This window comes from Bos indicus x Bos taurus, chromosome 11 (assembly GCF_003369695.1).
Source record: "Bos indicus x Bos taurus breed Angus x Brahman F1 hybrid chromosome 11, Bos_hybrid_MaternalHap_v2.0, whole genome shotgun sequence".
NCBI classification, from domain to species: Eukaryota; Metazoa; Chordata; class Mammalia; order Artiodactyla; family Bovidae; genus Bos; species Bos indicus x Bos taurus.
Genome location: NC_040086.1, coordinates 26,439,823 through 26,452,724, shown reverse-complemented (window position 1 = coordinate 26,452,724; position 12,902 = coordinate 26,439,823). Strand labels below are relative to the sequence as shown.

Here is a 12,902-nt window from a genome sequence, read left to right as displayed (position 1 = left end):
CCTATCTGGCATTTAGCATCTCTACAGTGAGAGGCAGCCGGTGTCATAAGGTTAGGGATACTCTAAATGCAAAAAAGGAGCTAAGTCAAAGATACTAGGCAGACAAAAAGAATTGTGTTTGCCCAATGTACTTGCTTAATGTTAATAGAAAACAAAGCTGAAAAACAGGTTATCAGAAGATTATAATGGCTTCATGAACAAAGCAGCTGCCATTTTTTAACACTGGTTATAAGCCAATGAGTGATTTTCTTTTTCAACTTGGATATTTTTCAGATTTTCTTCTTTAGCACTTATTACCTTTTTATAATGTAAAGTGTCCAGCTGAGTTTATTCATGTGTTCTGGGAGTTTTATTTTTAATTATGGTAAAAATAACATAAAGTTTATCATCGTAACCATTTTTAAGTGTGTACATTTCAGTAGTGTTAAGTACATTCACATTGTTGTACAGTCAGTTTCTATAACTAATCTTGCAAACCTGAAACTCTGTACCCATTAAGTAGCAACTCTCCAACTCCCCCTTCCCCTAGGCTCTGGTAACCACAATTCTAGTTTTCTTTGAATTTGACTACACTAAGGTACCTCCTGTATAAATGGAATCATACAATATAGTATGATTATATAGTATATATATTATATAGTATATATATAGTATAGTATGAATCATACAAGTATAGTATACTTGTAAACATACCTCTTTACAAGTGGTTTATTTTTACTTAGATAATTTCCTTAAGGTCCACTGTGCTGTAGCAAGTGTCTTTCTTTTTAAGGTTGAATTTCACTGTATCCTTGCATTTATATTTTGCTTATCCATCCATCATCTATCAGTGGACCCTCGGGTTACTTCCAGTACTGCTGTGAACAGGGGTGTACTCGTCAAGACCCTGGTTTAATTTCCTTTGGATACACAACTAGGAATAGAATTGCTGGAGCATGTGGCAATTCTGAGTTTAATTTTTTGAGAAACCAATATACTGTGCACCATTTTACATCCCCACTAACAGTGCACAAGTGTTCCCATTTCTCCACGTCATTGCCAACACTTTTTTTTATAGAGCCTAGTGGATGTAAGGTGGCAGCACTTACTATATGAAAAAAGAAAACTAAAAGCAAAAATTGTGAAATGGGAAGATAAACCTTTTGTCATTCAAGGAGTCTGAATACCTTAAAAGCTAGTTACAGATCTCAGGCCCTGGTTACAGATGGGTAATTAATCTGGCTCCTGGGAATGTACATTGCTGCTTGAGCTCTGTTCTCTCATGTCAGCATGTATATTCATAAAATATAGTATTTATCTGAAACCCATTTTACCATTTTACTAATTGAAGTTTACGTCTCTCTGACTTTTTTTTTTAAGGCACCTTTCTTGGATGTTCTCAACACCATGATGGACACGACACTTCCTCTGACATTAGAAGAATTAGAAGAATGGGGGAATCCTTCATCTGATGAAAACCACAAGAACTACATAAAACGTTACTGTCCCTGTCAAAATATTAAACCTCAGGTAGTGAAAGGCAGTTGTAATACTATCCTGAAGTGACAGAGAAAATAATTAGAAGGATGTGTATCCAAGGTGAAGCAGGAATTTAGTAAGGCCTTAATATTGTGTCTCCTTATAGTACCCAGACACCTTCCAGCCCCTTCCCTGCTCATACTCCTTGTTTGTTTCCGTTTAATAGCTCAGGAGACTAGATTCGGTAAGATCAAGGTCTCACTAATCAAGAAAAGGTTATTCCAGGTAACAGATCGTCTAGTATTGGGGTGCTGTAGATCTCAAAAATATCAAATGAGGAAAAAAAAAAGTCTATCGCTTAGGGGAAAAAAATAGAGATAATTGTTTTTCATAAACCAAGGCAATTGGTTTTCATAATCCATAAGGAATGGTATCATAAGGAATTCTTTGTACATCTCTTTCCTTTCAGCATTATCCTTCAATTCACATCACAGCTTATGAAAATGACGAACGTGTACCTCTGAAAGGAATCGTAAACTATACAGAGAAACTCAAGGAAGCCATCGCAGAGCATGCTAAGGACAGCGGGGAAGGTAGGAAGCCAGCGGGGAGCAGGGACTGTCGCTGTCAGGGGGCTGCTCAGAGCGGCGCATCTCATGCTGCAGACCAAATCAGCCACCCAGAATCATAGGCAAATCACTGTTATCCTGTGTTGACTACCCAGCAGAAGCAAATGTAATGACTATAATGCCTTGCCTCTTTTTCAAAGGACAGCATTAAAAAGGTAGGCAAGGTACAAAGAAAAAAGTAAATTTATCAAACGTAACTTGGAGGTATAGTATCATACTATATCATACCATTCATTCATTCAACAAAATTAATTGAGCTATTATTCTTGGCATTCTTTAAAGTTTTTGCTCTGGAGCTTTCCTGCCCAAAATAGCAGCTCTAATTTTCTCTAGATCTTTCAGTTGTATTAAAGAACTCTTACCTTTTTTTTCCTTGTCAAGACATGGGAACGTCTGGGCTCAAGGTGGAAAGAGCTCACATATAAGTTTTCACACAGTTGCCTTCTATTCAGTTCCACATCTCACTCACACCCATTGCTATAGCTGGTGTTTCCAAGTCACAGGGCTCTCAGATTCCATAGGACCCAATAGCTTCTTCCTAGGTCACAACCTTTTCCATGTGTCTTTCTATCCACCCTCCTCTGTCTGGGCCTCCTCCCAAATTTCCTGTTTCAGGAATTTGTTTTCTACTGCTCCCCACCCCAACCCACCCCCAACCTCTTCTTGTTAGTGGTGGTGGTGGTGGTTTATGCCTTTCTTCTTCACTGTTATGGAGAAGGGAGTGGCAACCCACTCCAATATTCTTGCCTAGAGAATCCCGTGGACAGAGGAGCCTGGTGGGCTGCCGTCTATGGGGTCGCACAGAGTCGGACATGACTGAAGTGACTTAGCAGCAGCAGCAGCTTCACTATTATTTTTTTTTTAATCAAATACATATTTAATTAAGAAACTAATAATGCAATATTACCCAAACAAAATGTAAGCACATGTTCAATTACCATGTTCCATATTTCAGAGAAGAGGCATTAAGGATTTATGCTACAAATTTATTTACAAACATATCTAGGATGCTGAATTCAAGGGATTGATCCTTTTAAGAGACTGCACCTCTTAATATGCTCCTCTTCCTATCTGTCTCATGGATTACTTTTTAAGCAGTTAGTGTCTTACTATAAAGAAAGGTGCAGCAAATCCGGACCCAAAGAACAAAGTCATCATAGCTAGTAATCTCCACTTGTTTTCCACTGAAAATGGTATATTCTTCCCTGGACCCTCCTCATAGCGGCTCCGACGAACCACTGAGGTTGTGAACCTCCGGATGCTCTGTCCCAACATAGCGCTGTTGGACGCTCTACAAAAGATCCAGAGACCGGAGGCGGAAGAAATGGCGGCTGCAAACCTACCGCTCCTTGTCTCACGACTTCACTATTATTTTAATAGAATGCTTGAAAAGGAGAGCCAAAATCCTTCTAATTGTTTCATATGTTAACTCTTTCAGGCTATCAAGTCCCCAATATTATTTTAGATATTCAGCCTGGAGGCAACCATGTGATTGAAGATTCTCACAAAAAGGTATGTTGTCAAGCCCCTCTACGGTGGTAAATCCCCAAGTAGTGATGTACTGTGGTTACACAGGGTTGTGCAGGCTACTGCACCAGGTGTTGGGTCTGTGGCTTAGACTTGGAAGAGGAGAAATGCTGAGTGAGTAAAGAGGACAGGTTCCTGATGAATGAGCTCTGTCAGAGAAGGTAATGGAATCTGTTGTTGGGAGCTTCCACCTATGTGCCAAATAAAAAAATTCTCTTGGCATAAATTGCTGATTTCATAGTTACATGAAGATGAATAGACAAGGAGAGACCTGGAACACTGGAGTTTTACCACAAAGGCCTTCTGATTTTCTTTTTAATGTGTTTCTTTTAGATTACAGCCCAAATTAAATTCCTGTATGAGGAACTTGGACTTGACAGCACCAGTGTTTTTGATAATCTTAAGAAATATCTAAAATTCTGAAATGCTGCTTTCATTGGGAACTGGAAACACACTGAAGTCTTTCATAGTCATATTTCCAATTATGTTCACAAAAGTGAGTTTTTTAAGTTAGTAAATAATTTTTTAAAAATTTTATTCTCCATCCAAATTTGGTTTTCATAAACAGCTCACTTGCTTATACCAATGTCTCCACTGAGGCACATGCCCCTTAACCCAGGAAAGTAATTTTCAAACCATGCTGCATAGAAGCACATAGAGAAGGGAGGGAAGGGCTGCTGACAGCAGAAATCTCCCCTTTCTCCTGTCAGAACAGCTTAGTTTTACTATGATTTTCTTTGAACAGTTTACACATCAAGGTCCTATTTCTGCTAGTGAAAAATTTTAGGCACTCTGGCAATTAAGTCATCCTCCAATTGCTATACCTACATTTTATGGACGAAGGTAACGAACATGCTTCCCATTAAAATTCATTAGATCTTTCTAATCATCCGTGCTTCCCATTAAAATTCATTAGATCTTTCTAATCATCTGGAGTCCTAGGTGCTCTGATCATCTTTTATTGATGTTATTTCAAAAAGTTACAAGTTCTTGCAAGTGATAATTTTCTTCTAAACATTTTATTATTCTTGAAAAACATTTAAGAACCTTCCCTAAAGCAGTTTCACTCAAGTTACAGAAATATATCAGAATTAATGACCATTCGGGACTTCCCTGGAAGTCCAGTGGTCAAGATTCCATGCTCCCAATGCAGGAGGCACAGGTTTGATCCTGGGCCAGAGAACTAAGATCCTACATGCCACATGGTGCAGCCAAAAAAAAAAAGAATTAGTGACCACTCATAAAGTTTACCCAGAGCATGGTGCTCTATGTGAAGTTACTGCAAATGCTTAGACTAGAACGGAATGCCAGTGTCTCCATCTCTTTCGTAGAGGTGCCTAACACAAGCTGTACAGTATATTTAATACCCTGGAATAGCATGCCCGGTTGGAAACAAAACATCTCTCTTTGAAAGCTGTTTGACGATGAAGGAGATTCCTAGTGTTGTATTCAAGGATGAGTCCTTCTCCGCTGGCCAGTGTAACAGCATGCGTGTCCACTTCACGGCCACCGTAGGCAGAATTGGTACTTAACCTTATCCTCACTCTTGTGGGAATATTTGAAATCATTTCCTTTAGATTTAGCACTGATGATTCTCCAAAATTCAGAACCATGAGGAAGATTCTGTTTATCCCATCCAGCTCTCTTGTGTACATGATAGAATGGTTGTAATTCCCCAAGAAGCAAAACCACCCCCTGCCGAGGAGCAGCTCATTGGCATGAAGCAGGCTTAATTCTTGATATAACTTCAGTGCTGATCTGGGCTGAGTCTTTTGGACCTATTAAAAAAAAAAAAAAATTAACATAAATGTTTGATTCTCAGAGTATCAAGAATTATTTCCCAAAAAAACTTGCTTCAATTTTGTCCCTTAAAATAACTACTAAATTGGGGTAGCAAAGAGTCAGTCAAGACTAAGAGACTGAACCGAATAGTTCATTTAGCTGCTAATAGCAACTACAAGTCCAGGGTTTCACCTTGTCTGGGAGTCCTTGCAGAGTGCACAGTTTTTCTGCTACATTTTGGCCACAGCTGATTTGGACATCAAATTTGACTCCACTAAATGTCCATATCTAATTTAATGGATATTTAACTTGCCTAAATAAATCCCTTTATGCTACATTTAACTGGCAGAAAAGCAGCCATCCTGGCCATGGACTCCAAGGACTTCTGTTGAATTGGGGTTTCTCTGTTCTCTTTTGTAGAATAATGTGTAGGTTGATGTAACTTCAGGAGATGCTAGTTATGAACAGAGAATTGCAAAAAAGGATGCAGAGCAAAATGCTGTCTAAAGTGAAAGAGATTGCACTACTTTTTTTTTACCCATAAAAGTAATATATGTCCATTAAGATTGAGGTAAATTTTATAGCTATATAAAACAGACATAATTTAATGTTGTATTTTTCTTTTTTCTTTAACATTTCAAACATCTTCTGTTATTAAATGTCATTTTAATGGCAGAATAATAATCCAGTTGAATGGTTATACCATACTTAACCATTCCCTTTCATTTTGACATTTGAGTTTCTAATATGCTTCCCCCATATTTGCATTATTTATTTATGACACAAATATCAGAAAGACAATTACTGTGTCAAGGAGTATGTATACTTGATACATAATGCCAGATTTGTCTTCATATAAGCTGTTACCAAGTCAGTGATAATGTTCATTCATTATAGTCTTGCCAGTCATGTTGACTTCAGCAGTAGTGGTGGTTATTTGGGGCAGGTGTCTAATGTGTGGTATTATTTAATAAATTTCTGAAAAAAAAGTCTATTCTGTGTTTATCAGGTACAGAGGTATTTATGGTACATGTGTATGGTATATGTATATGACTTGTCAACTTACTGTTAACATTTTGTATAGCCTCAGATAATGCATGAAAAAGCATAGTTCAGTGCCACTTACATAAAAAGTGCCCAGTAAGTGTTGTTACTTTGGTCTACTTGATTTACCACTTTCTAGAGGTATGTTCAAGTGTCTCTGTAATTGCGATTTCTTAGTTTCTCTTTGCAATTCTCAGAGTACTTGTTTTATATATTTTGAAGCTATTAGATGCATAGATTCATGATTTATAGTGGGATGTTCTTTTATCAATTCTTCAAAACTGCCTTTGTCTCATAATGCTCTTCATATTGAATTCTATTTTGTCTGCTATTAAATATTTCCCCACCTGCTTTTTGTAACTTTATTTTTTAAAATAGACAATGCATGCATACAATGTAAAATGCATCTATCAGAATAATATACAAATAAAATGGTTTTCTTCAACCTCTTCCCTTAGCTTTCCATTTTCTCTCCCAGAGATACACTCTTACTGTGTATATATTCTTCCATTTTATGTATCATAGGAAATGTTGCATTCTGTACCTATGCAAACATAGGTAAACATACCTTTTCCTTCTTTACACAAATAGTGGCATGTTACCATTCTGTAGCCTTTTTTTATATTATTATTTGGTAGGTCAGAGGTCGTCTCATATCAATCCACTCTGAATATGATTTTAATATGCATTAAAAACTGCATACTTGTCTCTTGTATCGTCGTGAAGTCGCTCAGTCGTGTCCGACTCTTTGTGACCCCGTGGACTATAGCCCACCAGGCTCCTCCATGCACCAGGGAAGTCTGTCTCTTGTATAGATTAACTGTAATTGATTCAGCTGGTTTTCTATTGATAAAATATATAAATCATTTCCAGAGTATTCTGGAAGAGATATCTAGGAATGAAATTACTAAATTAAAAGCTATATGCATTTTTTTGTTTTGAAAGTGATAGTCAGCTGCAACCTTTTGTTTTAGCTATGTCTCTTATGTCAGATTTTGTCTTTGTTTTCTAATCCAAGAGTTTTTATCTTTTAATAGGTGAATTTAAGCCATTTATATCTGTGATTACCATATGTTTAGACATAATCCTGTAACCTTATTTCATCTTTTATTTTAATTGCACTATTTTATCTTCTTTCTTTTAGCTTTTTATTGGATCGCTTGGCTTTCTTTATGTACTTTTTTTCCTTCTAATATCCTTTGAAAATTATCATTTATGTCTGTTCTTCTTATGGTTACCCTTAGAACTGTAATGACCATTTAAAAACATTTTTATTAACACAGCAGTGCTGTTCAGTATAACTTCCTGCAGTGCTGAAAGCTCTGTATTTGTGCTGTGCAATGTGGTAGCCACTAGCTACTGAGCACTTGAAAGGTTGCTCGTGTGACACAGGAACTGAACTTGTAATTCTGTCTAATTTTAGTTTTCACAGTGATTGGTGGTTACTGGACAGCTCAACTCTAGAATGTGTTACGCTGTCTCCATCCTTCTAAAGTGCATTGGCTCCCACGCATGTGTGCTCACTCACTCGTGCTCACACGCAGCCCTGCCCTGCCACTACTTCCCATATAGAAATAGATCACTAGCATTTTTACTCCAGGATACCTTATTTTACATTATATATCAAAAAGTATTCATCCTTAAATTTTGCTGATTCCTTTCCTCACTATATTTTATACATCATATCTTCCTTTTAGATTCCTTTAGGTTTTGTTGGAGTCCCCAATTTCTCTTTCAGGAACTGGCTATACATGGTAAAAATTTCTGTCCTTGTTTTTCCATTTTTGCTCTTGAATGCCAGTTGAAATGGATATAGGATTCTTGGTTTAGAATCAAGTTTCCATTACAACTGTGAAGGGAACGTTCTAATGTATTTTAGTATCCGGTTGAGAAAGCTGATGCCAGTTCAATTTTTAGTCCTTTTCTCAGGCAATCTGTTTTCAAGTTTGATTTCTTTCTATGTATTTTTATGGTTTTCTCTTTATTCCTCTCTGTTCTTTTCTAGAACTCACTTTTTGGTATATGTTGGAATTCCTAGATTTATTCTCCACATATCAAAAATGTCCTCTCTACACTGTTAACTTCTTTGCCTTTTTTTTTTTTCCATTTCCCTTGGAATATCAATATCTTTGTAACTAGTTCTAACAACTCTTTTATGACTAAGGATGTTAATCATTTACAAATAAATACTATCTTTTATTGCCATCCATTTGCCATCATTTCATTTATGGTGTTTTATATTTTGGTTGTGTATTAAAATAGTCATGTTGTGTTTAAAAAAAAACTTCTTTGCCTTTCTATAGTACACCCTGGGATAAAATCTTGCGTCAGTTTTCCAGCACAGTAATTAGAATCTCTATTAGAATCTCTATTTTATTGTTTATTTTGACAATATTTTTACATTTCTAACATATCAAATCACTTCTTTAAGAGAGTTAAGGGACTACACGAAATAACCTACCAGGGAAGGGGCAATTTTATTAGTAATGAAGTCTTATGTCATTATTTTCTTTGCTTGCTTCAGTGTTTTCTTAGTGCCTCTCACAGTCTTAATTGTTCTCAAATGTAGTGTGATTTTTTGGTGATTCATTTACTTTTGTATTTGATACTCCATGTTTGCCTGTCTTTAGTTGCCTGTCTCTGGTAACTGCAATGTGGAGAAGGAGATGGCACCCCACTCCAGTACTCTTGCCTGGAAAATCCCACGGACGGAGGAGTCTGGTGGGCTGCAGTCCATGGAGTCACTAAGAGTCGGACACGACTGAGCGACTTCACCTTGACTTTTCACTTTCACGCATTGGAGAAGGAAATGGCAACCCACTCCAGTGTTCTTGCCTGGAGAATCCCAGGGACGGGGGACCCTGGTGGGCTGCCGTCCATGGGGGCGCACAGAGTCGGACACAACTGAAGCGACTTAGCAGAAGCAGCAGTAACTGCAAAAAACCACATTGGAGGTAGGTCTGGTTTGTCTTTGGGGGTGTGGGGGTTCTTTTCCTGCTTAATAGTAATCAAACCTAGGGTCCTGCCCTCTTTCAAGGCCTCTGTGAATTGAGGAGTAAAAGCGCTTATTTCTGAGATCACTCCTCAGTGAATCCTCCCAGGGACATCACTTGAACTGGCTCTTCTGCTGCTGTTTTTCTTTCTTCTGTGCTTGTAGAAGTTTAACGCTATCTCAGGCTTTGCTCTACTCATTTAGCGAAAGTCTGATGACCAATCAGGCCCTGGGTTTTTCTCCTCAGGCAGGTTCTTGGGCAGCCAGTTACGGCGGTGCAGGAACATTCCTGTAGTGCTCTCACCTGTACCCGTCAGTGCTGTTTGCTCCTGAGTAATATTTTGCCTGGTTTCTGTGCTCTTGTTTCTCTGTAATCTTAATTTTACTTTCTATCTTCTATAAATTAAATTCTCACCTTATTCCAGGGCTCTTATGGAGGTGTTTCATTAAAATGGCATTCCCTGAGACTTTTGGTCACCTTGATTATGATATAGCATCACCCCAAGCATGACTCATGATCATTTTAAAGACTTGACTAATCTGACCATTAATGTAATTTGCATTTACGTTTTCCCATCTGTGCTGGTGTACATTTTTACATAAGATTTCTTACATATCAAATTGGCCTATGGGAGTATTCTGGACATTTGGACATAGTGAAAATCAGTAAGTATACTTAATCCAAAACACAAATGTTAAAATACAGATTTTGTGTCTCACGGACCTACCTACAAAGTTATCCCTGAGGTGCTTGGAGCCGTAAGTTGTGGGAACAGGAGGGTTTACTTGAAGTTCTATGTCAGAATAATCTGGGGAGTGTTTTCAAAATACTTAGTAGATGCTATAAAACTTGTATCCTCACATGATGCCGATAATTTCTCTTCCACTGAAGTAGTTTAGAGTGTGTTTTCCCATAAAAACACCTGAACCTATTTCACATTTTTCTGATCTGAGGAAATGTGTTTGGCTCTTTGCTGGAATTAATGCATTCCTGTTTAAGAAATTTGTTTGCTGAACTTGGCAGATTCAATCACCATGAGAACAGAAAACAGTAAAGGCAAAAGCTGGAGGGTACGCTTTTCCAGAGCAGCTACTTCTAGGGATAATTTACGTCTTTAGTTTCTGTAGGTAAACAGCCTTGCTCTCAAGAATCTTACCCTAGATTGATTGATCTACTTTCCTTCCTTCCTTTGGAGAGACAGGAAAGGAGAAAGGATAGCTGGCTTGCTTAAAGACCTCCATAAAATGTCCTTAATATTTCATACCTCAGAATCATTCCAAGGATGAGTTGTAACTATTCTGATAATGCTTGTGCACCACTTCATATTTTCACAAAAACATGACTTGCAAACTCCTTAAAAATGAACACTACTAAAGAAGCCTATGTGATTGATTTAAAGAACACCAGTTAAGGTTTTGGACAACTCAAGGTGAATGTATGTTGCCAACAACAGAAACTCATTTCCTGTTTCTGGAGTCAGCATAAAATTTTCATGGATACTTACATCAACATTCACAGTATGGTAGTCTGAACTGGTGGGTAACCAGGTATGATTGCCTTCAGAAAAACCAGCATTTGAGCTATTGTCCCACTGCATTGGTGACTTTGAGAAAAGAGTACCCTATATCAAGACCATAAAGAAAAAAACAGTTATCTGGTTATTAAAAGGAATGTAATTTGGCCATGATTTATTAGTAATAAGTATTTAGTTCCCTAATTTCTCAGCTAGTACTCAAATTCATTAGCATTCATAAGGAAAAGGCTTTAACATTCAGTACTTAAAACCAGCTTTACACTTTATTGGAAAACAGTTAAGGACATCTTGAGTGTGAATAAACTACTAACTGAACATCAATACATGCTTGGAATCTTCGCTGGTTTTCCCTAAAATTGAATCATGTCAGATTTCAAAACGTGCCATTTACAGACTCATTCTGCTGTGATACAGCAATGATGGCTTCAAGTATACAGCCATGTACAAGTAAGCCTAGATTATGTCCTTTTTAACCTGGTTATTGCATGAGTACACACAAAAATTTAGGGGCTTAAATAGAAAAGGTTTCATTTGGACCAAATATTAGGGAAATTGGATCTCACAATTTAAAGCTAACCATACAAATTACAGGTTCAAGATCATTTATCTGCTTAGCAACATAATTGTGAAATCCATAGCCTCAAACGAAAAGAAAATTTAAACTACTCAGGCCTAAGGTTGTACATAACATTTGTTAACATAAAAGGAAGACTCTTTGTGCTATGGCCAAGCCAGATCTAGCAATACAGACAAGCACTGTAATTGGTGTTCTTAACTCCACGTTTCAGGTAGAAGGCAATGAATAATATTCCAAACTCAAAACAGGGCTTCTTAAATCTTAGTTCGCCTGAGAATTGGCTAGAAAATATCTTCGAAATGCAGATGCTGGGCTCTACGGGAAAAACTCACTTGTGTGGCTCAGGGAGCAGCATTTCTGACAAGCTCTCCAATCAAGAAAGCTGAAAAATTATCACTGCCTAACAGTAAGAAACAAAAGCTAAGTAATCATGATTTTGGTAGCAGAAGAGTAAATTCTTTGATCTGGCAAAAAAATGAGGTATGGTGCGTGGTTAAGTTATATTAACTTACAGCATCATAGGTTTCGTTGAGATTTGCAGCTAAAATGTTTCTCATTCCTATTTCTTCCCCATAGTAAGTTATGGGAGTTCCAGGCAGTGTGAAAACAAGCATGTTCATGATGTTGACATATTTCTCTCCCAGACGAGAAGTCAGCCGGACACTGTCTGGTCCACCAGTCTGAAAGGCAGATACTTTTTTTTTTTTTAAGTGCTCTATATAGAGTTATCTCGAAGATTTACCGTTTCACAAAAAGTTCACCAGGCAGAAAAACATGGTTAACCATGGGTACCTTGTATCAGCAAACATGAATTTGAGCCCTAACCCTGCTCCTTGGCTGTAAAATTGTGATCAACAAGATGATGGTAAGCCTTTACTTCACGATGGAACTGCCAATAAGATGTAATTTATGAGAGTACCTATTAATATTTTCACACATCTGGATAAGAGAATACTAACAGGAAAGGAAATGTTTCCCCCTGAGGAGGAACAGGTGGAGGGACAGGGGTGAGAGGGGGAAGGACGGGTGGGACGGGGAGGGATCGGGGTGGGACGGGGTGGATCGGGGAGACGGGGAGGGACGGGGGTGGGACAGAGGTAGGGGGGAAGAACAGGGGTGAGAGGGGGAGGGACAGAGGTGAGACAGGGAGGGACCAGGGTGGGACAGAGGTGCGGGGGGGAGGAACAGGGGTGAGAGGGGGAGGGATGGTGTGAGACAGGGAGGGACGGGGGTGAGAAGAAGCCTTCTGATGTGTCCCTGTATATGTGTGAGATTTTTGAACTTTTCGAAAGAAATTTAAAAAGTTAAATCAACTTTTATTTTTTAAAATATAAGAAAATTTTTACAGGGTTTTCTAT

At 38.0% G+C, this 12,902-nt stretch overlaps 2 protein-coding genes and 1 pseudogene across 5 annotated transcripts in view; 1 reads left to right on the top strand and 2 right to left on the bottom strand.

The window, feature by feature from the left end:
* The window catches only part of PREPL (prolyl endopeptidase like), a 38,538-nt gene extending 31,648 nt beyond the window's left edge, over positions 1 to 6,890 (top strand). For 2 of the 4 annotated variants that reach the window (XM_027555148.1, XM_027555147.1), the window contains exons 12-15: positions 1,360 to 1,509; positions 1,928 to 2,051; positions 3,526 to 3,599; positions 3,948 to 6,890. In XM_027555148.1, the coding sequence (XP_027410949.1) occupies positions 1,360 to 1,509; positions 1,928 to 2,051; positions 3,526 to 3,599; positions 3,948 to 4,037 (438 nt within the window). In that variant the 3' untranslated portion in view covers positions 4,038 to 6,890. The remainder of the gene's footprint in view (positions 1 to 1,359; positions 1,510 to 1,927; positions 2,052 to 3,525; positions 3,600 to 3,947) is intronic. The other 2 variants (XM_027555149.1, XM_027555150.1) reach the window with 2 other exon arrangements.
* On the bottom strand, positions 2,951 to 3,386 carry LOC113901158 (annotated as a pseudogene).
* SLC3A1 (solute carrier family 3 member 1) overlaps positions 2,964 to 12,902 on the bottom strand; it is a 35,334-nt gene continuing 25,395 nt past the window's right edge. The window contains exons 8-10 of the mRNA XM_027555151.1: positions 12,057 to 12,224; positions 10,938 to 11,054; positions 2,964 to 5,392 (exon numbers count right to left, since the gene is read on the bottom strand). Coding sequence (XP_027410952.1) covers positions 4,952 to 5,392; positions 10,938 to 11,054; positions 12,057 to 12,224 — 726 coding nt within the window. The 3' untranslated portion in view covers positions 2,964 to 4,951. The remainder of the gene's footprint in view (positions 5,393 to 10,937; positions 11,055 to 12,056; positions 12,225 to 12,902) is intronic.